A 27727-nucleotide genomic window follows, 5' to 3' on the forward strand; every position below is an offset into this window, starting at 1 on the left:
TATACACAGAAACAAGTGGCTTTCAACATTTTTGACTCCCTGCTTTTCTACATTTTCGTGACAAAAAGTATGTGTGTGGGGGGCGGTCGTGTTTCAGCACACACACACACACACTCACTCTCCTCGCTTGCAACGCCTCTGTGTGTGCGGGTCTGAATCAGAGGGGTAAACAGGATGTCCTCTTTGGGGGGCATTTGACTTATCTGGGGGGTGGCAACAAAAAATGCCCAAATGTATCAGCACAATCTTGTAGTGCTGGCCCCTTGGCTAGGCCCTAGACTACATGGGATAAACATGTGGTAGTTGTTAAACCAGGCATACATATAACAGTATCTATCTATCAGTCAGGAGCCATAGCCGATGGAAAATACATTATAAGAATTTTGATACTTTCTTGATTTGATTTGGGAGCCCCCCATCACATCCAACATGTGATATCAGTGTGATTAGAACTTCGTGAGCAATCCAACAGAGAAGAAGGGGTGTGCAATTTGCATTTTTCACCCATCGCAGATAATGTGCAGAATATAAATATGATTTCATGTAAATTCATGTTTATCACATGCATTTATCAGAGCAACTATTATCTAATACTATCGGAAAGCTAAGCTTGTGCTCTGTCAGGTGGTATGCATGTGATATCAGTGTGATTAAACTTTGTGAGTAATCCAACAGAGAAGAATGAGAAGAATGTGCACACCTTACAAGGTTAATCACTGCAAACTTGACCTATCACTGCCTGGGTTTGAGCAATATGTTAAGTGCGCTTGTGAATAATACTCTTGATTGTGCTATGGAAATATGTAAATCAGGTTTCTAGGCCTGGTAAGTATACTTGCGTATACAAGGAATTTGGTCTCCATTTGATCCCCATCCGTGAATTAGTGAACACAAAGAGCACACAGTGAACACACAGTGAGGCGAAGCACACACTAACCCGGAGTAGTGAACTGCCTTGCTACAGCGGAGCTCGGGGAGCAGTGATGGGTGAGGTTCCTTGCTCAAGGGCACGTTCCTACTGGTCGGGGATCGTACCGGGAACCCTTCAGTTCCAAGCCTGAAGCCCTAACCAGTAGGCCACGACTACCCCCCTGGTTTAGGAACCTCTCTTTTGAAAAACAAGAGCTCACTCAATGAAATAGTTAAGAAGTCTAGCAGGCTGATTGGTGAGCCACAGGTCAATTTGGAAACCTTGTATACAAGACATCTAAAACTCATAGTTCAATTTTAAATGACAGTTCCCATTCCACATTCCACTCCATTTCCACACTCCCATTCAGCTTCTCCCCTCTGGTCGCAGGTTCACAATCCCAAGGTGTAGAACAAAACATTTCAAAAACAGTTTAGTTCCTGCAGCCATTACACTGAGGAATAAGTAGTATTTTTTTACTGTTTGTATTTACTTCAATATCTTATGATCTGGACTTGTAAGAAGTTGAATGATGTGGGATTTGTGCCTCTGTCTGTCTTTCTCATATGTGTGTATGAGGACTCTACTGCAAACAAAATCTACCTATGGGTACTAATAAAGTAACTTGAACTTGAACTTGAAGAGAAATTAAATTGACGTATATATGCATGCTCACGACACAGACACACATTACAGCTGACACATTGGAAACAGATTTGTTTATTGTTACATTTATAAACAGAACAATTTAATAGGATACTTTCGCATTCGCATTTCATGGGATCACTGATTCATTCAACCTAGAGCACTGTTTAGAACTAAGCTAATTCACCACTGACTGCATGCACAATATTAATATTTTCATTTCCAAAAAAAGTGTGTTATCTTGAAATATTGCATTTTTGGTAACAGTAGATTACCCTATATCAGTGGATCTCAAAATGTGGGTGACAGGTGGGGCGCAATTAATAGGAAATGTTTTTGTATCTTTGCTTTTCTTTTTTGACAAGGAAGATAATAGATTCAAAACAAAATAAATTGATTGAGCAGACCGAGACGGTAAATGTAACATGGAACCAAAATGAGAAAATAATATTTTAACGTTAAGATTTTGCCAGGTTGATGGGCTCAGGTGGGGCTCAAGCCCCACCTCTATTTTATGTGTATGCAGATTTGTAAATATAGATAGTGAATTTGCTTGAAATTGGTATAACACTATGACATTATGAATTGGCATTTTACTATTGGTTATTGATATATTAACTTTTGATTGGCTGTGCAACCCACAGGAACAGCCAACAGGAACCTTTGAGGTGAACCATCTGTGAGCATTCCCACATTTTCAAAATGTCATGCTTAAGCCATTCATGAGATATTAATTTGTGTCAGTTGGAGTGCCTTTTTTCACCAAATTTGGTGTGCATCCAAAGAATCATGGTGATGAGAAATCTTATATGAAGTTTGAACCATTATATAATGGCACAGGCAAATTTTGACTGCAGAGTTTTGATTGGCCATATTACTGTAGGTGATGTGAGGGGAGGTGACTGAGTGGGCTATCCCACAAATTTGTTTTAAAATATATATATATATTTATCAAGCTGCTAATAAATGTAATTGTGATAACTCCACTTTGAGGGTGTTAACAAGGAGAGATGCAGCTACACAAACCTTAGTCTTTTCTGCATCAGCTAGGCCTATGCCAACTGTACCAGCTTTATGTGACTACAAAATATCATACTTAGACTAGGTCCATGAAACATTGGTGAAACAAAATGGTCCTATACCCCAGTGACCTGGCTCCATTTTAATTAAATGGTGGGCTATAGTTGACATTTCTTTACTTATACTTACATTTAACATCTTATCGCAAGAAAATAACAGATTTCTTTTTTTGTTTGTTGGAGGTTCTCTAACATCAGTCACTTGTTGACAAATTATGTCCATATTTTGAAGCAATAGACTGATAAGCAGTTTGCTATTGGTCCGAGGGAAAATTATTTGACGCATATCTGAAGTTCCAGCATGACGGTGCTCAGGTGTGTGAATTGAATTTTAAGACATCGTGAATCACTGATGGATGCTGCAGATAGTAGAACAAATTGAGCAATGTGTGAGCATAAGCGGATGTATCACAAGGCAATTCGTTTCAAAGATAACCAGATGTCACTACGTAAAATGTAGAAAACTCCACCCTATATGGGAAAAGTAAAAAAGGTAGATTAACAGCGTCAGAAGTGTCACAAGCAGCCACAAGCAAATCTGTGGCATTTCATTCACTGCCCTTTGATGATGTACAGGTGGGTCTCAAAAAATTAGAATATCGTGTAATAGTTCATTTTTCCCACCTAAATTATTATGATTACGGCTTATATCTCATGAAAACCCCAAAATCAGTTTCTCAAAATATTAGAATAAATATGTTATTTAAGCCCCAGTTAGACATTTACAGAGCACTAACAGTTAACTAATGACAAAAACTGTTGACCAAACTGGCACTTCCTAAAGCCATGCTGGCAGATTAGTACACAGGATATTAAGAGCTGCTTAGGCTGTTATAATATAACTGGTAAGTAAGAGGTGAAATTAATAAGTCTTAAAGAAGATGTCCAGGTTTGAGAGCGTAACTTTAATGCTGATGTTAATCACTAAACATTGCTGCAGATGGAAGGGCATAATGTATCTGCAAATGAGAGCAAGGGGCTGTCTCCTAAACCATGATTTCCATGTTAACCAGATAAAAGTATAATGTAGAAATCCCCAACATCTGTAAAGCCAGATCTATAGTAAGTGGAGAGTTGAAACCTCCCACAGGCGTTACCTCTCAGTTTCTACCCGAAGAAAGATAACAGGATCAAGATAGAAGTGCATATGGCATGAAATACAATTAAGGAAAAGAAACAAACAAATGAATGAATGACTAAAAAAACAAGCTCTTTCTCACCAAGAGGGGGGTTGTGCAGTGTCTCACTTTTAACATCACAGAACGCCAAACCCCATCTCTAAGAAGTGCTTTAGTTTGCTTTATTCCATCTTTGCATGTTATACATTTTTATTTGACACAAGTAGGTCTGACACAAATCCTTGTGGATGCAAACACATTTAGACAACTTGACTTATCACACATTTCCACTAAGGTGCAAATAATAATTTAAAGACATTTACACTATTCGTATATATAGTTTTTTTCTGTACAATCTGTATACAAATCTATCTAGGGCAAATTGGCACGGTCCATTCTCAAGTGTTCGCACGCATCTAACCCAAAAGCAACATTCACTCCAAACAGATCAAAGAGGAAAAAGAGGACATTGCTGAAAAGACTGGAGGATTAGAAAGCATGTGTATGTGGTCAGTGTTGAAAGACAATTTACAGAGCAATATATGTTTGAAAGGGTCAAAAGAGCCAAGGCTATACATTGAGAGCACATATACTCCAGTTTTGGTGGACTTGTTAGGTTTTAGATTTGCCATATTACTTAGATATAGATATTTAACTGGAGAGGTCATGCATTGAGTCAGTGCCTTTGGAATCAGAGCCAGTGTTGCAGATACAAAGCATCCTCTAAACTTCAACCAGTGCATGTGCATGTGGATTAGTTGAATACCTTCATTTCCTGAAAATTACATGTACGCACAAATGAAGAATTCACATCAAGAGTCTCATCTGGAATGAACCCATCACCAATCAAAGCCAAGATGAAAAAAAACAACAACAACAACAACAAATAATAACACCCCCTTCACACACTCAGTGGAATCGCGCTCAGACAGTGTCTTGGTGTTTAAGAAGGTAAACTTTGGAGGCAACATCTGCATATTCTCTGTATGTGCCAAGTGTGTGGGTGCGTACCGCACTGTGTCTGTCTTGACACATTCTTGTTCTCGTCTCGTCTCTCTCTCTCGCTCACTCACTCTCTCTCTTTCACCTCAACCTCCACCTCCACCTTCGTCTCTCCGCTTCTCACGCGTTCTGCAGGAGGGTGGAGTAGATCATCTTGGTGATCTGCAGCACGGCGGCGTGGAGCGAGTACTGCACCAGCACGGCGCCAAAGCCCTTGTAGAAGCCCAGCGTGCCCTCTTCGCGGCGGATGGCGCCAACACACTCGCGCACGCTCTCGTACTGCGTGTTGATGGGCAGCACTTCGAAGCCCAGGTCAGTGTTGTCGATGATGGTGCGCGTGCCCTGTATGTGCAGCCGATGCAGCACCGTCTCCATCGGGTACAGCAGCACGTCGGCAACCAGGCTGGCGCAGAAGCTCGCCATGAGCTCGGGGAAGTAGGCGTCCAGCATGCTCTGCACGGCGTCCGTCTGGCCCGGGGCGCCGTTGCTCTTCGACGGGGACAGTGGCGGCGAGGAGGAGGCGGCGGACGGCGAGGAGGAGGGGGAGCGGCGGCGACGGAGCAGGGCCAGCACGAGCTTCTGCACGGCGGAGCTGACCACGTAGTGCAGGATGCCGTGGAGCGCAGTGGGCAGCACTAGGGCCCACAGGGGCAGCAGGCGCTTGCTGTGCGGCACGCCGAGGCCCATGACCCGGCCCACGCCCTCTTTCACACAGTCAAGGATGCCCGGGTTGTCCCGAATGATCTCGCTCTGCACACGCGCACACACACACACACACGCGCACACGCACACGCACACACACACGCACACACACACAGCAAATAAGTTCATTATTGTGGGCCTAATTCAGCAAAACACGTGCTTGGAAGGTGCATATTGATAACTCCAGAGCAATGCTCACAAAGGCTGCTCTGTAAATGATGCTGATTTTTTGCATAGAAAGGTTGCTTTGTAGATGCTTTTGTTGCTTTGGTTTGCCATTCAGGCTACTGACAGTGTGTGTGGTACCGTGAATGAGGGGCGTCACAGCCATGCATCATTGTTGTGTCCTGTGTTGTGTAATGTTAAATAATCTTGGTTGTTGATTGGATTGGTCACTGTAGGATATCCCCTACCAACAGTACAAGGAATCTAACACCTCTCCTGTGTATATCTGAAATTACATGAACTAGGACCCAAAGCACTTGCATTTTTTGGGGACTGATGATATTGCTATTGACCATTAATCAGAAGGCATATTTCACTGAATACTGACCTGAACAGTCTCAATGAGACTTGCAGAGTAGAAAGGCATGGCAACAACGTACGTCAGACTGAGAGAAAAAAAAAACATAAAACAAACCATAATCACAGATGCAATCCAGCATGACAATAAATCTGATAAACTTGGAGAAAAAAACCCCAAGGTCACACACACAGATCTCGTAAAATTGCCCAGTTCTGCAGAAAGGTGAAAAAACTGATACACTGACCATTTTAACTTTCTATTTGAGTATGGAAAGTTATTTTTTAGCAAACTCCATGTGTGAGTGCTAAGGTCAGGAGTCAATTCATATCACAAGTAAAGCCAAGGAAATTACCCTTTAAGCACGAGGTGTCCAACAACTTGCTTGGGGTTCCACTTGTGGGACAATTCTCTGTGAATGCAAAAACACTGATTACAATCTCTATTGGTCTGACAAATGGACACGAAAGGTCCTTAAGTTAGAGAGAAAAAAAAATATATATATATATATATATATATATTTTTTTTTTTAATCAGATTTGTTTTTGGGCTTCTTACATGACAAAACAGAAGAAAAAAAATGGCTATTGTGAGTATTGTATTTCTGAAACAGAAAATCCCAGAGCAAGGGCAAATACAATATGGAAGTCTGTCAATACCTTGGTAAGGGAGTGCATTCACTTATGATTCCCTCTGTTCCCAGAGTAACTCCCTGTACTACGAAAGTGCTGCCCATTCCTTTCCATAAAGCTTTTGGACCCTATTGGAGAAAAAAGTAAATGTACACACTATTGTCACCAGCCATTTTATATGCATATAGTAGAACAAGATGACATGGCTCCAGTTTAACAGTGTTCTTCAGAACGTACAATTGAATATATTTAGTTGAATGCAATACAATACTATACAATACAATAACACAAAAGTGCATAGAGCACATAGGAGTAATATACAGAAAAGACAGAGAAAAATTGTCTGATGCAACCATGTCACATGATGTACATATCTGTGGCATTTAACCCTCAGAACCCAATTGACGCAAAGTGCGTCAAAAAGCACACCCGTTCTTCTCTGTTACATTGCTCCGGAACTGTCCATCGCAGCAAGTTGAAACCTTTAATGCGTGACAGAGCTGAAGAAGGGCTTTCCAACGAGACTACGCACTACAATCAAGTATGAAAATGAAAAGAAATCATGAAATTAAATCAAATTGCATCATATCTATAGTCTATACTCCTCTGCGTTCACCTTACTCTCGTTTGAATTGCTCGAGAACCCGTGATCGGATATATATGCCACGCATGTCAGATGAAAGAGGAGACACAGAGCTACCATTTGATACCAAGTACATCCTTCTGGGTTATAAAACAGACGAAGTGACAGCAAAATAATAACTTCATATAGCTCGACTTACCCCACGTTTTTGTGTGTTTTTGTGGCAATGCATGTTTATAATCCAACGTTATCATGTGTTTCTCTATGGCAAAGCATGTTCATAATCCAGTTGAGAGATCCTAGCAAATTCCTTTATGGCATCCAATTCAAGGCTCACATTGCATCCCAATTTGTTTGACAAAGAAACACCTTTTTTGCCTATACTTTGTTCATGGCAATGCAGTAAAAAGTTTTTGTAGAGAATCATCATGAGTGCACACACAGGCTAATACGCAAACTCGGGTCAAGTCAGGTCAGATCAGTTTGTGTCACAGATATGGAGCGCAGAAAGGTCATTTTTCATTGCTAAATAAAAAAAATGGCATTTATTTCTGTAAGGCACACACCACATATGTCTGTAAATTGCTCAGCCCCAAAGTCTCCCTCCACCATGGTTCTGATATTGCCAGATTCAGGACAGTCTGGCCTACACACAGTGTAGTTCAGTGTAGTGGTTCACAGTCAATTTTCCTTCGAAATATAGGTCATACAGTATGACCGTGGCTGGCTGGTCGACAAGTTAAAAGAAACTACTGTAATCATACTAGCAAGCACAATATATCTTGCACGTTGGGAAGGGTTGAATTTAGGTAAACACTGTTTCAAGCTGCGCCCCGTGCGTAAAATTGCACGCCACAGTTAGGGTTGCCACATTTGATTTGTGAAAATCTGCGACATTCATTGGTGTTCTATCACAAAACGTTTGTGCAGCAATACGCCTTTAAGAAAGGCTGATCTCTAATAATGGCAACGAGGAAAGACATTTCAGGTCCAATTGATTAATATATGTTCACCTAGCGTTTCAAACAAACTGCAGGTAACGTTGCAATTATGGGTGTATGGACATTTGCTTAAAAAAGGTTGAGAACCATCTACATGCGAAATTCCTTGAATATTAGTGCAGATTCCCTCTTGTTAAGACATTAAGAATGAAATTAATAAAATCATTAAACCTCTCCCCATGTCAGTATATCTATGGAACTCCTCCTATGGCGTGAGATTGTAGGCCTGATTTTTAAGCTAACAGCAGCGATGGTCATGGCCGCTGAGTGGAAGGGAGACCTCCGTTTAAACCATAGCGATCTTGCTACTCAATGTTTTTCTAAGGTTGGCTATCAATATGTTACAAAGGCAGTAAAATATTAGACAAATGTATGGCCAGTTGGCCACCACTTGTCAATCCATTCGTATATCAGGCGTTTGCAGCCTACACATTTGTTTTAATTCGTCAGTATTGTATCATAGCAAAGAACACAGTCTTAACTGAAATGGTAGTCTACAGCCCAATGGGGGTAAGGGTTTGAAAATCGTATTTCATTAGATTATATCCTGAATTGTTGGTATGTGATGGTAATACATTACATGCAATATAGGACAACATTCAATTTTATTAAAAAAATTTCAGTACCCCCCAAACTATTATTTTCATCCCATTTGGGAGGGTCCAAGTCTCATCTAGGGGAGTCGGACCACCCCAATACGAAATTCGAACCATGCCTACACATGAGATACATGTCAACATATAAGAATTTCTATGATACGCTTTTTGTATTTTTATTATTCAAAAATCAAAATTAAATCAATGCCAGTATTAATACAAGAAATTGCAGATTTGGGTATCCTAGACTCTGCTGAAAAAAACAATATATAGCATTGTGTATGGCACTTACAATGACCAGGATAAACGCTTCTAACTAAAGGTAGTGAAAATGCCCTTAAAATTGTCTAGGGTTCTAATGGTTAACTACCCAAATTTTTCATGGCGCCATGATGGACAAATGTGTGGCGTTTAACTACCCAAGTTCTATTTCATTTCTACGGACCTGCTTTCAGCACCTGGATTTCCATCACATGCACATGCAGGTCGAGTGTTTATATCAACAAAGTCACTCGTGACAGGGGTGACGCATGCCCCCGCCCCGGTACATACCTAGCGTTCATGACATAAAACATCATCATCATGAAACATCATCATTCCGCATCATTCACGTCATGTAATGTGTGAGTCAGACGTCGGAAACTGGGGCTAGATTTTGCTAACAGAGTTGCCCAGTTAGGGGCTCGTCATCACTTTTGTCGTCACGTTGTAGTTTGTTTGTAGTCCATGTGGCCTTTCATGTCCAACAATTTTAATGTGAACTTAGGAATTTGCAGTTTTTGTCACTTGAAAGCTGCATATCTTTCTTTCACAAGTGTATTACACTACCCTGGAAATCCAGAGTTCTCGCGAGAGCACAATGGAATAATTCTTTTTAATTACATTACTATGTTGATGAATTAATATGGACCCCACCCAGTGTTTGTTTGTATGTATATGTGATAATGTGTTAAGATCTAGACCTGATTGTAATTATCTAACTCCGCCCACGTCAGCTGGTGTTAGTAAAACAGCTGACTTATCTTACCTCTCACACCTTCCCTGTAATGGATTTTGCCCTGATGAAGGCCTAGCCAAGGCCGAAACATGTTGGCAATTTTAACATGATCAACTATGATTAAGCCTATTTATTAAAGCTTTTTAAACTTTTTTTGAAGAGTGCTTTGGACAATCCATCTTTATACGTCTAACTATGTGTGTTTTGGTAACGTCATAGTGTCAAATCTGTGGTGTATAATTACCTGAGTTTTGGTGACATTGTACATCACACTGACCGCAGTAAAGGGGGACAGATGATAGTTCCGTGCGTGATAATTAACCTGCAATTAAAAAACAAACATTGTGGAAATGGGTGATGCCCTAAACCTCTAACAGGGAGCAGGGATGTAGTGGAGGCTAAACGCAAGTAAACACAGTTTACCCACCTCTGAAACAGAGTTTATCCAATAATATGTACTCACAATATGTACTCATCAACACTCTAGGAACCATTTACTACCACTGGAATTGTTATAAAAATTGGACAGTAACCTCCACCATCACCAAACATGTTCTGAATGCCTTTTTAAAACAATTACTTTCCACTATAATCAGTGTAACTGTTTGTGAAGGACACATATAGTTTGGATTTTGGGTCATGCACAAGCTAAAAACATAATAATAATTTTGTGATCTGCTATGTGGGTAGTCTGGGGTGTAAGGATGCTTACCTGGCATTGGCGACGAAATACAATGCATGGATGAGCCAGGACATTTTCTGTAAAGAGGCTGAATAAAAAATTGATAGAAGGGTGAATAAAAAGCACACTTAGAACATGATATCTTTAATGCAAAGTCTAGTGATAGATAATAACACTGGCTAATGACAATACGGTTTTACTGTAAAGAAAATACGAATAGTTCTACTCATTCAATAACATTCTGAAAGCATAATTAAAATATGTTTCGCAAATTTCATTTTCAGGCTTTTTTTTACATTAACTTTGAAATTGGACCCCATATATTTGAAAATAAATGTATAAACCTGAAAAAAGAATCAGGACAGTGGGATCTATGGTATGATTAAATGATCACTGCTCTTCCAGTGTGACATTATGATGGTAGACGAACATGATGAAGACAAACATAATGAAACACTAGTACATATTGCACCTTTGACTGTGAAATCATTTGAATATAACATTTTATTTGAAAAGGTAAGATGGTATGTCTATCAAATACAGACTTAAATTAAATAAACAACTTATAGAAATAAACAACTCACCTTGCGAGTCCAATGCCAAATCCAGCAAATCTGTTTAATTGCTCTAAAACAGTAAAAGCGAAATTAGATTATTGGAAATTAAATCATATACATAATACTAAATATGAAAATATATTAAATATTGCATTAATAGCCGAGATTCATTTGTAGGCCAAAAGATTCAAAGGAAAAATTGCAAACACTGTGGAATCAGTCAAATAATTGGGAGAAATATGCTTTTTGTAAACATGGAAAAATTATACAATCTTTAATTTCAGTTCATGAAATATGGTGCCAGCATTTTATTTTTAAAGCATCAGTGTGTAAATGCTTCTACTATAAGCTGACCATCTTGAATCACCTGATGTGTTTGTAGCGTTCACCTTAATCTGAGGTTAAATCATCATACTTACAAGAAAGATGTATTTGCTATACTTCTGATTCTGTCATTTATTATTGACGTCATCAGAAAGTTTCTGGTTGTTAACAAAAGTGCCTCAACAGTGCACCTCTTTCTGTCATCATATAAAGCCCCACCCTAATAGATTAGCAGTGATGAACCCAGTTGATTTTTCGGCCCAAGTGGAAATCTGTTTGAATGGGACGGAGCCTACGTATTTGTCTACAAAGGAAACATGCGTTATCAGATTCATGTGGTTCCCAGTGCCTAATATTTTCACCTCAGTTCTCAAAATTGGAAGATTTACTGTCAAACTACCAGTAGTCAATCGGAAGAAATGTTGATTGAACAGATAATGTTCACTTTGTTCTACGTGGGCATTGAAATGTGGTGGAACAGTGCCAAACTGAAAAAAGGTAATGTCTTGTCTTTGGAGATAATATCTTGTCTTAGAAAGCAAATACTGTGAGTCCTGTGTGTACGTAAGGGGAAAGCCAGAAAGCCACTTGCTTTGTTTGAGCTTTCAATTTGTTGTTTATGTCTTACAATACACTGGAGGAGGAAAGAGCGACTCACTCAATGACGGCATAATTTAATTTATTGAACACCATTGGTACAAAGAGGTCAAAGAAAGAGGTTAAAATGACAAGCACATTTTGTGATGACACCATCAAGCAAATTTCGGTGGAAATACCTCTGAGGTAACAAAAGTAGCTGAAATTGCAGATATAACCAAATTGACATCCCAACAAATTGTAACTGCTTAACTCTGATAAAATCATTGCTTTTCTGAATCTCTGTGACTTGACTGACAATTCAGTTTGCGTTCAGTGCATATGGAAAGTTGAGATCCTTTGAAGTTTTCAGACACATCTTAAAATCTGTTCAATTCATTTTCTCATTTTTGGTGTGTTTTGTAAATTTACTTATAATAAAAGATTGAAATATCACGTTTACGTAAGTATTCAGACGCTTCACTTGGTACTTGGTTAAAGCAACTTCTGACCAATGACAGCCTTAAGTCTTCTTGGGAATGATCCAACAAGCTTGACACACCTTTCTTTTGAAAGTTTCTCCCATTCTTCTTGGCAGAATCGTTTATGGTCAACCAGGTTGGAGAGCGTCGGTGCACAGCCATTTTCAGGTCTCTCCAGAAATGCTCTATTGGGTTCAAGTCCGAACTCTGGCTGGGCCACTCGGGGACTTTCACAGAGTTTTCCCGAAGCCACTCCTGTGTTTTCTTTCACTGTATGCTTTTGGTTGTTGTCTTGTTGAAATGCAAACCTTTGCCACAGCCCGAGATCAAAAGCACTCTGGAAAAGGTTTTCACTCAGTATTGCTCTATATTTTTCAGCATCGATCTTTCCCTCCATTCTGACTAGTCTCCCAGTCCCTGTCGCAGAAAAACATCCCCACAGCATGATGCTGCCATCACTGTGTTTGAGTGTAGAGATGTTATTAATGAGGTGATGCTCAGCGCCTGGTTTCCTCCATGCACACCATTGTGAATTGTGGCCAAATAGTTCAATCTTCGTTGGTCTGAAAGTCGTTCAGGTACTTTTTGGAAAACTCCCAGCAGCATGTCATGTGCCTTTTAGTGAGGAATGGCTCCCATCTGGCCACTCTACATTAAAGGTCGGATCGGTGGAGTGCTGCACTGATGGTTGTCCTTCTGTAAGGTTCTCCCCTCTCCACAAAGGAACTCTGGGTCTCATAGTGACCATTTGGTCCTTGGTTACCTGTCTGACCAAGGCCCTTTGTCCCCTATTACTTAGTTTGGCTGGGTTGGTTCTTGGAAGACTGTTGATGGTTCCAAATCTCTTCTATTTGAGAATGATGGAGGCTACCATGCTCTTGGGCACTTTCAATGGCGCATAAATGTTTTATCCTTCCCCAGATCTGTGTCTTGTGATCTGTGGCTTTGTACTTGTACTCTGCACAATGACAATAAAGCTGAATCTAATCTAATCTTGAATCTAATCGGATTGCCTACTGCACCTGATCGGAATAGAATGTACCCCATGTAAACAGATGGCACAAATTTTTCAATCGGAATAGTTTAATCGGAAACGGAATTTAAACTGTCCTTGTAAACCCACCAGAGCTCAATTCTGGGAACTTGCCCCCTTATCCCTGATAAGCAGACCGCTTGGATTGAATTGGAATCAATGATACGATGCAAGCTTGCATTCCCTGAAAAAAGGAGTGGTGCAGGGATTTTTTTCTGTCTGACGATACGCTGGTTGTGCGTATACACTGCATATAGGGAATGTGCACAGTAATGCACACTTCTAGTTAACCGTCAGTTGAAGATGTAGCTATTCAGACTTATTTTCAACAATGACACGACACAAAAACATTGATTCTATCTTATACAAGTCTCAATGTTACCACTCATTTTAAAAGAATGCAGCAAGATGACCATGGTAGGATTACTACAGTGAATACTTTGCTATTAATGATTCAGCTGGCCATTCTAATCCAAAGCAGTTTGTGTCTAATTCACCTAGTTCTTCCTCACAGTCTTCTATCTGTCTATTCAGTGCATGTTGTACAGTAGAAACTCTCTGTAAACAGGGAAACAAACAGCAGCTAAGACTGACTTGTGAAAAACAAATTGAGCAAAGACTCACCAACAATGGGCCCTAAATGAAATGGCAGGCAAAGTGCAAAGTCTATCAACAATCAAAGTTCTTGTGCATGAGCTAGCTATTGTGTGATATGTGGGCCCACTGAGCAGACTCATCAATCAAAGCAGCCAGGTGGCTACAGCATGCCCCCAGAGTGTAGTGATGTAGGTGCCTGGTTGATTTAGCTGTTGGCTGCAGCAACTTGAGCTAGGCAAAGTCGATTGTTTGTTGAGTACTTTGTGACCTTGAGAAACGGAGATCTACCGGTATGTGAACAATCACCAGAATTCCCATTTAAGACTTGCACTTTGCCAATCATTCAAATTAGGGCCCTTACCTATTTGTAAATGTAATAGCATTTTCCACTTGGGAGTTAACTGGATCGATACTGTTACAATGGTCCTGAGTTTGAGTGCATTCCTGCAAGTTTTACTTTTATCTTGTGTTGTTTCTTTTGCGCATTAATTGTTTAAGACTATCACTTTATTCTGAGCTGCTGAGAAAACTGGTCTACCCTGTCTGTATTATTAGGATACTAATGAAAAACATTCTTGAAGCTTTGCCAGAATCGCCCTTCATAATGGAGCATATGTTGGCATACTCTATCTGCTCTATTGCAAATGCCATACTTTGAGATAACTTGACCATTTAAAAAGCTTGATAGAAACTTCTAAAACAAAAGAAACAAACATGTTCTAGAAACAAACATGTTTGGGTTAATAGGAGGGGTCATTGTAATAGGCCTAAGACTTCTTTAAAGATAGTGTAGTAGCCTAGGCTATAGCAGAACCTAAGGCTTGGAAGCCGGGTGCACTTGGATAGGCTACTGTGTTGTGCTGGAATTAAACAGCTTGAAGCAGGTAGCAGGTGCAGAAGAATGTGCAGCGAAAACATAGCCTTTCCAAGTTGCGTTCTTTGCACAACGATCGCTCTGAAGTGTTTTTGCATGCACTCCAAAGCTGTATGCAAATGGAGCTCTATGAATTTACATTCATATCTTACTTAGTTAGCTGTAGGCTACCTATCGAAAGCACCATGTTTCATCTCTCGCATAATACCTACCGGATGGTGGAGCAGCTGCCTGGGGATCGTCTGACCCCGGAGGAGCAGGGCCCGTCTCAAATTGTGGTGTGCGTTCATCGAAATGCAAATTTCGGCTACCTGGGATGTCAGGGGGGGTCGTGACCCAGTGCTGCAGATCAGCACTAGATGCATTATTGAATGACCTTCCAGAGTAGCCCCCACCGTATGACGGATCCTCCCTTCCCCTGTAACCTAAGCCGTCAAAGCTATCAGGTCGCCGAGAAGTCATGTTGAAGAAATGCTAAGTGACGCTGATTATAAATAGAAATATCGTTATTATATTCCACGCGGTAGCATAAGCTACACAGGACAAAAGGAAACCATTGAAAAAAATCTAATAACCTGCCACTGCTGATTAAAATGAAAGTGGGACTGTGTATTCAGAGAAAACCAACAAGCTAGCTAGCAAAACAACGCAACAGCAGTGAACCTTCACCACCGGAAGCTCTGTCCTGTTTCCGTGTGCAAACCGTGTGCAGTCTGGGACATGTAGTTAAATCTACAAGCGCATCAAGGCAAGCACAACTACGCGTTCTCGTGGCCATAGCAACATAGCCAGAAGAAAACTCACACTGGGAGTTCATAAAATGTAACTTGCCCAAGCTTGTAGTAGCCTAGGCTATGTTTGTTTAATTCCCGATGGACATTTTTAAAAGTTCGAATGTGAGATGTTATAGCAACACTATCACAACTTAACGCGGTAAACCAAACGTTTAAAATGCCAATAAGGAAAATTCAAGTTGTTCACAGTTTGGCATTAATTTCCCAAACACACCAAGAGGAGCTCCAAGAACGACTCATCAGGAGGTCAGAAGTCTCTGGAGAAGTTACAGACAACAAGAGTTTTCATGCAACCAAGTCAGTGTGTTAGTGGGCTAGGCTACCTTTTGGAATGCAACCTTTGGATGGATGGCTAGTGGTTAATTTGAGTAACAACTGCATGTGCATTTTTTTAGAAACCCATTTGAAGTAACAGAAGAGTTTATTGTACATTTCAACCATGCCCAGTCGGGTGAGGAACAAGAACGGTACATTGAACTTGCCAACCAACTTCTCAGTGGCATCAAGGTAATAAGATGGGGGAAGACAGTTATGTAGCCAGCGTAGGCCTGGCTGGCATGTTTAGTAGGCTATCATTGTTAGGATGATCCTAGACATTGGTTTGACCATGTAAAAAAAGAAAAGAAAAACAGACTTACAAAAATCATCCAAAACTCATTTTAAATGTGTTTATGGAAAATAATGACAGACTTTCATTTTTAGACACACTTTTAGATGACAATATTTAAGCATGAAACCTCATGGATATTTACAGATGCCTCTAATAGGCTATAGTTACCTCTCAGCAGGACTGGTTCAAGGCATTAAGAGTCATGATCTTACTGAATGCCCAGTAGGGGGAGGCATACATCTTTCTCTACTTATCCTGGCTGCACCATTGACCTCAAGCAAACTCTTGACTCTTTAACAGCTTCGAGCCGGACTAAAGTCCATGGGAGAAGGGAACCATGTTGAACTTCCTCTTGCCTGGAAAGAGCTGCTCTTGTTGAGCTTGTGTAATGGACAAATACAAAATGGTGGGTAGATGGCCTTACTGTAAGTTGACACAGACACAGTAGACTGACAAGAGATTGTGGGAACTATTAGGTGACCATCTGTGTTGACACCTCAAGCCAAACAGAATCTTCTTAGCTTCGTTAATTGTCATATCATTTGGATCACAAATTTAATCACTGGTGGTAGTATAATCAGTGTTTTTTCTTCTCCGTGTGTAGCTGCATTGGATGCCCTTTTGGTGTCTCTGGATCAGGCACCACTGCAGACCGACCAGATAACTGTTCTGTTCTACCTGGGAGAGTCAGTGCTGTACTCTGTGTGGTCCGATGCGTCATCCAAACCTAATCTGTACACATGTGAAATGAAGTTGCTTAAGGTTTTCCTCCCATGCCTTGTGTCTAGTTTCAGTTCATCCTTATAGCATATTTCCATATACTGTCTGAGACTTTGTTTATGTAATCTAAGCACAACCTTTTTATGTTCTTAACAAAGATTTAATTCAAACATAGTAGCCAGAATGAACTGGATGAATGTATCTTTGTTGAGCATATTTTCATCTCTTTATGAGCATGTTTACCACCTTTTTTTTAACAGCTTGGATATTTGGTGTTTCTGAGACTGTTTCTCTTCCATATGTCAGAAGACTTGATTGGGTATGAGAGAAGTAGAGCTCATCTTCACAGTTTTCTAAACGGTATTACAAATTGATCAGCCAGATTCTCTCAAACTCTGGTGGACAAATGTGTCAAACATGAATCATGAAATGATTAATTTCTTCAACCAGATTGTACTTTTTTCACATAGTTTGGAAGGTTATTTTTGAGGATAAAATTGATCTATTATTTTCTTATTTTCTTCCTTCAGCTCTGTCACATTGTGAGGCATGCTATCATCAGTTTCCGGACATTTCTTTTGCCGTGCACTTCATGCTAAGTGTCGGACAGATAATATGTGGAAGTGAAACCAGCGGTCAGGATTCAGATCAGGTATCCTGTTTCAGGAGGTTCATTTAAGGTTTTCTGCAATGCAGTATAACTTTGGGATACAGTCCTAATGTCTCCGAAACATTTGCAACATGCACAGTGTGAAGCAATGAATACAAACAACAAGCTTTCAAAATGAATTATTGGAACATTCTGCTTTATTAACCAGTTAACACTGCCAATGAAATCTAATCTGGATGATTCGTTGTGCACTGTACAATACTACAGAACAAATGTTAGAATGGTTTTATTTAAATTGTATAGAATTACATAGTTACCGATGTTCACTAATCAAACACAATCTGAGTAAGGACTAGCCAGATACTTTGTGTGGCAAAAAAACACTCTAAGCAGTAATGCAAAGTAATAATTTGTAAGTCGTAACAAGCAGGTCAGTGCAACAGTGGTTCAGGAGTACGAGGTGAGCCATGTCCTGTGGGACTGTCTGCTTTGCTGGTACTCAGAGCAGCACAGCATCCCTCAACTGCCCAATGTGGTGGAGCACCTCATCCTGCACAGGGACCAGATGCTGCAAGACAACTGGTGAGTCGAGACTAGGATGCATGACTAGAATGAATACTATTTTTTATTTGTACCAATATTTGCAGAGGTGGAAATTTGGACAAACTTTGCGTGTTTTTTTCTTCTCTGGTTGTGGTAAACTATTTAATGTTACCACCTTTGCTACTTTTACTTGAAGAATGAAATTTACCACACAAACTGCCTGTGCGATAGTCCATGTCATTAACACAACAATATATGGTACATTGAAGGCCCCAGATTCCTTAAACCAAGCCTTCTACCTTATGTTGTATGATAGTCAGTTTCTCATGATACACATTAGATTGGGTCAAAGTACTCTTTGAAGGTGCTTTCAACAAGTAACTCCAACCCTAGTCCAAAGTAGGTTACATGCATTTATAGAAAGTCATTCCTGCCCACTTCTATAACAATGTACTCCCCTTTGTGCCACGAGAGGAGAATCATATTCTGAGAGACCATGGACAGTTTACAATCAATTGCAAACTGTCCTTAATATATTTACTTTTGACTTGTATGTGTGTGTGTGTGATATATGTTAATATTATTAATTGCTACTCTAACACCATAATTTTCCTTTGGGGATGAATAAAGTAATATAGTAATAATAAAGTAATATGTCTATCTATCTATCTATCTATCTATCTATCTATCTATCTATCTATCTATGTGGATGAGAAAGAGCACTGAATCTAACAGGATCTTTCTTTCTCAGTAGAATTACCAATGCCTCTTACTGTAATATAACCTGCATGGCTTTATGGCATCCAGGATTACTTAATAATATGATGTTCTAGTGTAGATTGAAACCACATGTGTCTCAATTGGGGTGATTCTCATGTGGACATCTGTTGTTTGTTTGTTTATTTGCCGTTGATGTCTCATCAAACGTCTGTATGACTGACCTTTTGTCTCAGGGTGGACAGTAGTTTGGGACTCCTGGTGCTCGGTGAGGCAGCTAAGACCAGCTTGCAGTGCCTGCAGGCCCTGATGGGCCTTCATGTGTGGCGGAGGCAGGAGGGAGGCGAGGAGAGAGCGGAGGAGGTGAGGATGCTAATGCAGGTGCCGTGCCTTCCTCGCGGCTCTGTGTGACCAGCTGGTCCTCTCACGGCTGACATCAGGGGGCTGCCAGAGCCTTTTGCTGAGTCAGCTGCAAGTGCCGTTTTCCAAGAAATTGCACAAGCAAAAACAAGAGCTCAGATGAGTGCTGCCTGCTGTTTGTTTGTATGTTTGTGTGTGTGTGTGTGTGTGTGTGTGTGTGTGTGTGTGTGTTTGTTTGTTTGTTTGTTTATGCATGCTGGTTTGTTTATCCTCACGTGGTTTGATACTGGGGCAATATGTTCTGATTTTACAGGGTGGGATTCCGCCAAGGGGTGCCTGGCCTTGGCAGTTGGAGCATGTGTATTGTAGCGCGTTGGCTGACATTTGCCTGCAGAGCAAAAGTGCGGAGATCCAGAAAGTGGCACTGGCGGGACAAGCCAGCCAGCCTGGGAACAGAGATGCCGGAGGACTGCTATCTCTCCTCAATCTATGTGAGTGCATTAACAAAACACAGGCAGGCAGGCTGGACAACAACAAGCGGACCCTATAATCACTCAATAGCCTCAAATGTGTTTTGTAACCTTCCTACAAGCACATTGCATCAATATAAGTTCAACGTTGGTCGGGTTCCATGACTTAACAGTTCTTTGCCTGTACTTTCTCAGTACAGTAACAGTTACAACTAAAAACACAACAATTGGACAAATCTACTGCCTATGAATGTGTACAATGTTCACACCAAGGATGAGAAATAAGAAGAGTAACTTATCTCACCTAGTGTACCACCAAAGTAGTGAAGATTCTCTGTCTCTAAAAGTTTTTGAGGAGTCCTTGAAGCCCACCTGTGAAATAACATTATTACCTGTTCAAGTCCTCTTATTATTACCTTATGTTTTACCTCAGCATAGCTGCCCTCTTTGCGCCTCCCTTCCCCTGGGCAGGTCTGCAAATCATCTGTCATGCTCCAGCTTTATTTACATTCATCAGCACCAATGACATTGGCCCGATATCAAGGCATTTTAAATGGATCTCACCTTGTCCTCCACTCTCCTGGGCACTGGACTCGCTGATAAGTAAGATTAGAGAGAGAGAGAGAGAGAGAGAGAGAGAGAGAGAGAGAGAGACTGAGAGAGAGAGGGGAATTACTCGCATCTCTTTTTTTCTCTGGAGTGAAGCAACCTGGTGCAACGGAGACCGCCTCTCACCTCATCAGGCGCTCAGGAATCAATAACGGAGACTGGAGGGGAGAGGGTGGGGTGTGTGTGTGTGTGTGTGTGTGTGTGTGTGTGTGTGTGTGTGTGTGTGTGTGTGTGAGTGTGTGTGTGTGTGTGTGTGTGTGTGTGTGTGTGTGTGTGTGTGTGTGTGAAGAGGGTTGCCAGTTTTTCACGAAGGTGAAATGTCTGCACAGTGAAATGTCTGTGTATCTCTCAAGACAAACAGGCAGACAGACAGATACGTAGATAGATAGGTCATTTTACCCATCCGTGATTAGTGAACACACACACACACACAGCACACAGTGAGTGAAAACCACAAACACAGAGTAGTGGGCAGCCACTGCTGCAGTGCCCAGGGAGCAGTTGGGGGTTGGGTACCTTTCTCAAGGACACCTCAGCTGTTGATGTGGACATGGGAGAGCAGAATTCAACCATTCCCCCTGCCCACACTTTTCCTACCAGTGAGAGATCGAACCGGCCACCCTTCGGTGACTAGTCCCTAGCCAGTAGGCCACGGCTATACCCCCTCTGTAAAGACACTACATACTGGGTATTTCTCAATTTGAAGAATGTTAAGAGTGGTCTCCTGTTCTACAGAGGGCTGCCAGAAAATCTCCTCCTGGAGTGGTACACTCCTGCACTGTTAAGTCATAACTCTACTCTGATACCTCTGCGGCAACTAATCATGCCCCTCTTGCAGGTCTAGACTGCAGGGCCAAGTGCACTTTCTCTTTTTCACACTCTTTGTGTATTAGTTATATTCTTTCCTGAAATTGTCTATCTTTCCATTTCTTTCTGTCTATATGTATCCATCCATCTTCCATGAATATAGACACACACACACAGAAACATATGAAGGTATGCCTTTATGACTGGATTTCCAAAGGTTATAGCATATATTGGCACACACTGCACAGAGTATGAGCAGTGTGTGTGTGTGTGTGTGTGTGTGTGTGTGTGTGTTTATTGTGTGTGTATGTATGATGTGTATGTGTTCACATGTTAGCTTTGTGTCTGTAGCAGAGCAGGAGGGCAACTGGCGGCTACGCTACAGCGCGGTGCAGGCCGTGGCCAGAGTGTGCCGGGACGCTGAGGGGGGCCTGAGGAACGCCGCCTGGCTGGCCCTCCAGGAACAGCTGAGCCACGAGCAGGACCAGCGCGTCCACACGGCCATGACACTCTCAGAGGTACAGCAAAGCCTTACAGAGTTTATATGGAAGACCTTATAGAGTTAATATGGAAGAACTTATAGAGTTTATAAGGACAACCTTATAGAATTTCTATGGACGATTTTATAGCGTTTATATATACAACCTTATTGCGTTAACAACCTTGTAGTCTTTATATGGACAACCTTATAGTGTTTATATGGGGAAATGGTGCACAGAGGGTATGATGCCGAATGAGTGCTCAGTTTTTGTAATATGTGTTGGGGTTGTGGGTTTTATTTCCAGGTCTTGATGATATGATCCGTGATTAATGTTTACTTTTTGCCAGATACTGTTGAATAGTTCCTGATTTGCAGTAGTTAAAAAAGAAAATGTTGAAAAGGCACAGAACTTTGAAAAGTGTTTTTTTTTTTTTTTTTTTTTTAACAAGCACCTTCTTAGTGAGAAAGCATTATTAATTATGCTTGTTGTGCAGACTGCAGCTCTTCATTCTTGTGACTGTAAACTCAAAAGCCAACTGGAATGTCCTGTAGTTCTCCAAACACCATCTGTAGAAAAGGCAGTCTATGCCAAGAAAATCAGGGTTTCAATCAACACAACACTTTCTGACCTCAAAGCAGGTCAGATTGTGAAATACTTGAGCAGAGGAATGAAATTGCCTTCTACTGAGTTAACATTCAGCTTCATCAAGTCAAAGAATTACTTGCAATCTTTGAAAAATGATTTTTTGTAATACGTTGTTGCATGTATTGATGTACTGAGAAGGCTTCATATATGAAAAACACAGCGTTATATTTATGAGGCAAAATCCATGTGACAAACCATTTTGATTGGAAATGTGCCTAATCCTTTAAGCGACAAGAGTATTTTTTTTGCTTTTCACCACTCCTAATATATAACAAAACAATTCTCACTAAACCTAATGAGGAGATGAAGACATCAGCATCCTCTGTTTAACCTGCATTTACGCCTAAAAAAAAAAAAAAAAAAACAGCTTTCAGGGAGGGATCAACCTGTTCTCATGAGGCCAGCATACAGAGGATGGCCATGGCACTCGACGAACAAAGGGGTGAAATTTTCTACTCTGTGAAAAGTAGGGCGGCTAATCACAGGTTTGAGCCAGGAAACAAAGACCGACGCGTCACCCAGATGATTGCTCTGGTGGGCAGACAAAGGCCTCTGGGAGGGCATCGCCTGAGGGAGCAATGAGGGAGCGTGGGCCAGATGCAGGCCACGTCTGGCCCAGTTGTGGGGGACCGATCAGGTCTGGATGTGGTTTGGAGTCGGCAGATATGCAGTTGATGGAGGCAGGGCTGATATCTCTTTCATGTGAGGTTGTGAAGAGAATGATTGTTCGAGTTCAAAAAATAAAAGTACGCTCACCAACCACTCCTTTACATAACTGAAAAGAAATGGAAAAGGGGAAAAAAGAGAAAATAAAAAACACTGAAGACAACACAAGAACAGAATGTGATTAACTTCTCAAGGTGAACCACCTACGATGGGGACTCTGTCTTTCTCTCTCTCTGTCTTGCTTTTCCTTTGTGAGGCCTTGAAATTGATCACTGTCTGGTCTATGGCAACGTGGACTTGGCCCTCATTCCATCTTAATCGAGGAAGTCAAATGAAGTGTCCTTCGCTTCCATGCGTAAAGTTCCCTTCTTGTCTGTGCGGGACAGGTGAATCGCTTCTTCAAAGTTGAAGTCGCCTGTGGTTTTGTGTTTTCAGATTCTCTCTGTCCTTGACCTCTAGCCTTTGTAGAGATGTCTTGTTTGCTGTACTGCTGAAAAAGCCTTTAAAGGTTGTTATTTTAAAGTAGATGAGGTAAATATATAGAGATGTGTGGAGGCAAAGTCGTGGGTACTTCAGTGAGAGACAAGCTTGCTTTTCTCATCTCATTAGTTACTCCAGGCAGGCAAGATTAAAGCACATACTACAAACCAATGAGCAATTGTTTTACATCTGAAAGTCTTCATTTATCTCTGTCTGAATGCTTGCAAGTTGCACAAAACTAATTAAAATATTAATAAGTATACTAGCATACCACTCATACATTCCTCTTGGATAAATACATCTTATGCACTGTAAGTCAGACTTCGGTAACAAGGGGAGCATTTTTTAATATTGTGTAATAAAGTGCTAACAGAATGGCTTATATTTAAGTCCAAGTAAGGGAATGTAGACATATGGAAAGAGATGCAGGAGTGTATCTCTTAAGAAATCACCTTATATGTATGTGCATGTATGTGCGTGTGTTTTTTTATTTTATATCCCATAGTATTCCTAGTAAGAATCCTACGGGTCAAATAACTGTTAACAGAATTGGTGGTAGCATTCTAGTGTAATAAAGTCATAAAATCCCCAATACAGGAATGACTGGCACCGAAATGCACCGTCTGTACAGTTTACTGTACCCCTTAAAATGTTTGATAGAATTTACATGAAGTCATGAAAATATGACAGTTGGAAATTGGAATGATATAAAATCCAATGAAATTATGACATTGGAATAAAGGGTCTTTATAAACTTGGTATGAAATGCAATGAAAACATGAAATTGGAATAAAGGGTCTTTACTTGATAAAAACTGATGTAAAATGCAGTGAAATATGACTCAATGTGACAGACATTGCCCTTGTTCTAGGCCTGGGTGGTTGCTGTAAAAACTCCCACACAACCTGACGGAGCATGGAGTCCACCCAGCTCTCCGGCTGTCCTGCCATGTGAGCACCTTATTTCCTCTCGGCTAGCTCACTTCCTGTCCCACCTCTACCTCCCTGCGACTCCCCACGAGCCTTCCATCCACTCCCAGCTCTACAGTGCGCCCGAGAAGCGCATCCACCCGAGGTCCAAATCTAGAGGAGACCGGGCCTTATCTGAAAGGAGCCGTGTCAAGACTCCCGTGCCAGTTATTCCAAAGGTCGAAAGTGGACGTCAGACACCAAGGTGATAACATTTCATCCCTCTGATCTGCTAAGAAGAAGCTGTTTTTTGTACTTCTTTCATGCTGCAATGCAGTGCTGTAAATAACAACAAAAATCTGAGATTGTGCACAAAATAAATCCCCTTGGGTGTCTTGAAAGGTGCTTTACAAACAAAATGCATTATTATTATTAGTATTATTATTATTAAAATCTCACCAATTCCTTTTATGTTACCCTCATGTTGATTAGGAAATATTCGTTTCCATGTCATAATTGTGGTACTGCCTTACCTTGTCGCTTATGTTATTTATTAAGTCTTAGTTTTATTCTTCCAACCCCTCATTTGATATCTTTCAGATCAAGTCAGAAACAAGCTCGTGTGGACTTTGTGAGCCGTACAGACACAGATCTGATGAAAGTCATTGAGGATCAGGTGAGGACTCCTAACTTAGCTTGATAAGTTTCTCAATTGTTAAAGATTGAATAAAAATGGATAAAATATGTCTGCCAAATGTTAAAAGTAAATGTGATTAAAATGTACAGCTTGGACTTTCAGTGAAGACAATGTACAGTTCAACACAGACATGGTCGTGAGAGCCTCCTGGTAGTAGTCACAGAAAATACCTCAGATTTGGTCTTTCCCTGCACATATGCTGTGTGTCTACGCAAACAAAATGTAATACTTAGCAATACTTTTGAGCCTGTAGTTTGTGCAGGTAGGGGAGGGAGTGAGAGAGCTTCTCTGGTATACACTTCTCCCTGAAGATGACCCCGCTGGGCACTCTAGCTCATAGCTCATTCGCATGGTTTTCCAGAGTACCCTGTAAAGCATTGCTGCACATGGTAGTAGATGTGTCTGGATTTTCAAAGAGATCTTAACAGAGTCTGGACTTTCAGTGACTCTCTGAATGTAAAGCTTTCAGGTCTCACTGCTAATAGAAGTGAATGAAACATCCCAAAGCGGCATTGTCACTGATTACTTGTGCAAGATCTCAATTTGAGAACTGATGTAAGCTATAAAGAAGTGATACGTTTCATATTCTCTTGCAGTGGCAGAAAGAATTGCAAATCAAAATAGCCGAGGAAGAGGAGATTGAAAAGGAAGAAATGGCCAAGCACCAGAAAGAAGTGTTGGAGAAGTTTGAAGGCATCATGAGGAGGCGAAAAGAGATACTGAGAAAGAACACAAAACCATATGAGCTTGTGTCGTTCCAGACCACCTCCTGTGCAGAAATACAAGACTGAAACTGCAGAGTTGATTGAGTTTTGAGTTGATTGAGCAGTGTTTTTATTTTAGTTGTTGTATAGAAATATTTAGTATCCTGTTTGCCTCAGTGGTCTTGTATTACTCTGATTGAGATTCCCCATCTTGCCCTTGTTAAATCACTGACTGATTACTGATTGTAGAAAGGATATTGGTTTGCTAATCACAACTCATTCTTCCACAATGATGACCAGGCTCTGCTGTTAAGGTCTAAAAAAAAAAAGCATAAAATTCAATTTATCCAATAAAAGAGTTTGACTTTTTCTTTCGGGGGCCAATAAACAACTACACCCTACACCGCATCAGAGGATTTAAAAGATGATAGAAAAAAATGCCTGTGATCATGTGGTTTCTCACTCGGATGACTCTTCCCAGATATCTCAGGTTCCAGTGTTTATGGATAAAACAAATCATATATTGTTTGGAACGAACTAGAAGCACAGCTTCAGAGGTATTTTTTCCTCGTTTAATCTCTTCAATCATTAACGTGGTTGACAGGTCAAACTAAAGAACCTTTATTTTTGATGACAGATGAATCTACGGTGATTTAAAAAGCAATCCCTTGAACCGACCCATGCCTGTTAGTGCTCTTTCATGCAACAGGATCTGGTGATTGAGATTTTGCACGAGCGCTAGGCTTTATCCCATAGATCAACAGTACTCTTTGGTTCAAAGGACAGAGATCATAGACAGGCTCTGGGTGTTTCCTTTCAAATTTATTCTTCCATTATATTACATTTAAACTGAATTTTCCAAAGATGAAATTTGACTCAACAGCCGACAAGGTAGAAAAGACACCCACTCACAGATAGACACAAACACACACACACACACATGTGAGTGCATACATAGACACATTCCAAAAATCCATCAAAACCTTTTTTTATTTTATTATTGCTGGCCGGGATAAAAATGAAGACTGATCAATGCAACATCAAATGTAATTTCTTTATTTCTTACTCGGCTAGCCTTTCTCTAGTGGAAATAAGAATAGGGCACAAAACGAAGGAATTCGGAATGGTGTGCACCAGACGTTGCAAACAGGACTTAGCCAGAACCAGCTCACATAATTCAGATGATGTTCACACACACACACACACACACACACACACACACACACACACACACACACACGCATGGGGAAAAAAAAAAAAAAACGGCTCCCACATTTAGCTGAAATAATGAAAAACTATGAAATAAGCACGTGAAGAAGTGCACACATCACAGCATCAACTGGACCAGCAAATCTTTCATCCTCCAACAAAAAGAAAAGTGATTGCACTGGACCACACACCACACGTTGGTGCAGCTTCTCACTCGTCCTCTAGACATGCTCACGATCAGGTTCCTCTTTTTGGTCACTCCATGAACTACTGTCCCATCTACAGTGCTTGACTAAAAAAAAAATCAAGCAATCAGGCATTCCTGCTGAAATGCAAAGTGTGGCAAGACGCTTGTTATGATGAGCTTGTTGCCAGTATTAGGATCAGTGGATGCAGGTCAACTGGCAGACTTGCATAGTTGCCCACACATTCTCTGCATATAATTATGTATGTATGTCTGAAAGTCAGTTCACTGGCCATGAGTCTGGGGGGAATTTTTGACTGCTTGGCTGGTGTAAAGTGACATAGCCACTTAAATCTGGCTCAAGGAACACTACGATGAATTGCTACTGGGAACACGATTTGACGTGGATGTTGGTATGATTCAGTAGCCTAGAAATCTAGACGCACCTTAGCGGCAGCCAATTACATTTGCTTCCAGGGCTAGTTTAGCAACTCTCCGTTGGCTTGTGAGCTCGAAAAATTAAACTTCTATCAGTCCAATCAAATCATGTATAGAGTCGTTAGGCGGGCTTAACATAATGATTGATGGCAGAGTTGCAA

General features: G+C 40.8%; 2 protein-coding genes across 3 annotated transcripts; one reads left to right on the plus strand and one right to left on the minus strand.

The window, feature by feature from the left end:
• Positions 1 to 3823: 3823 nt before the first annotated feature.
• slc25a46 (solute carrier family 25 member 46) lies at positions 3824 to 15601 on the minus strand. The gene is made up of 8 exons (XM_048258978.1): positions 15126 to 15601; positions 11055 to 11097; positions 10501 to 10558; positions 10033 to 10110; positions 6639 to 6739; positions 6335 to 6391; positions 6010 to 6067; positions 3824 to 5504 (listed from the first exon to the last, which is right to left on the minus strand). Exons 1-8 carry the CDS (start codon positions 15373 to 15375, stop codon positions 4875 to 4877), a joined length of 1275 nt encoding a protein of 424 aa, XP_048114935.1. The 5' UTR covers positions 15376 to 15601; the 3' UTR covers positions 3824 to 4874.
• Positions 15602 to 15683: 82 nt separating this feature from the next.
• On the plus strand, positions 15684 to 26073 carry tmem232 (transmembrane protein 232). Of its 2 annotated transcripts, none has more exons than XM_048258979.1 (13): positions 15684 to 16004; positions 16103 to 16214; positions 16618 to 16723; positions 16922 to 17079; positions 17298 to 17397; positions 17568 to 17689; positions 18075 to 18229; positions 19144 to 19270; positions 19581 to 19758; positions 21505 to 21671; positions 24298 to 24599; positions 24935 to 25010; positions 25628 to 26073. In XM_048258979.1, exons 1-13 carry the CDS (start codon positions 15865 to 15867, stop codon positions 25820 to 25822), a joined length of 1938 nt encoding a protein of 645 aa, XP_048114936.1. In that variant the 5' UTR covers positions 15684 to 15864; the 3' UTR covers positions 25823 to 26073. The 2 variants fall into 2 exon arrangements, with proteins under 2 accessions (XP_048114936.1, XP_048114938.1); XM_048258981.1 differs by having other exon boundaries at positions 18078 to 18229.
• Positions 26074 to 27727: the final 1654 nt, after the last annotated feature.

The sequence above is a fragment of the Alosa alosa genome, chromosome 12 (genome assembly GCF_017589495.1).
Source record: "Alosa alosa isolate M-15738 ecotype Scorff River chromosome 12, AALO_Geno_1.1, whole genome shotgun sequence".
NCBI lineage: Eukaryota > Metazoa > Chordata > Actinopteri > Clupeiformes > Clupeidae > Alosa > Alosa alosa.

Excerpts from the sequence above, each read along its gene's own strand:
- tmem232 (XM_048258979.1), top strand. The coding sequence starts at position 15,865 with ATGCCAATAAGGAAAATTCAAGTTGTTCACAGTTTGGCATTAATTTCC. Across the intron at positions 16,005-16,102 it reads AAGAGTTTTCATGCAACCAA|AAACCCATTTGAAGTAACAG; the intron begins GTCAGTGTGTTA and ends GCATTTTTTTAG. Across the intron at positions 16,724-16,921 it reads TAATGGACAAATACAAAATG|CTGCATTGGATGCCCTTTTG; the intron begins GTGGGTAGATGG and ends CTCCGTGTGTAG.
- slc25a46 (XM_048258978.1), bottom strand. The coding sequence starts at position 15,375 with ATGACTTCTCGGCGACCTGATAGCTTTGACGGCTTAGGTTACAGGGGA. Across the intron at positions 10,559-11,054 it reads TTTGGCATTGGACTCGCAAG|CCTCTTTACAGAAAATGTCC; the intron begins GTGAGTTGTTTA and ends TTTTTTATTCAG. Across the intron at positions 10,111-10,500 it reads TATTTCGTCGCCAATGCCAG|GTTAATTATCACGCACGGAA; the intron begins GTAAGCATCCTT and ends TTTTAATTGCAG.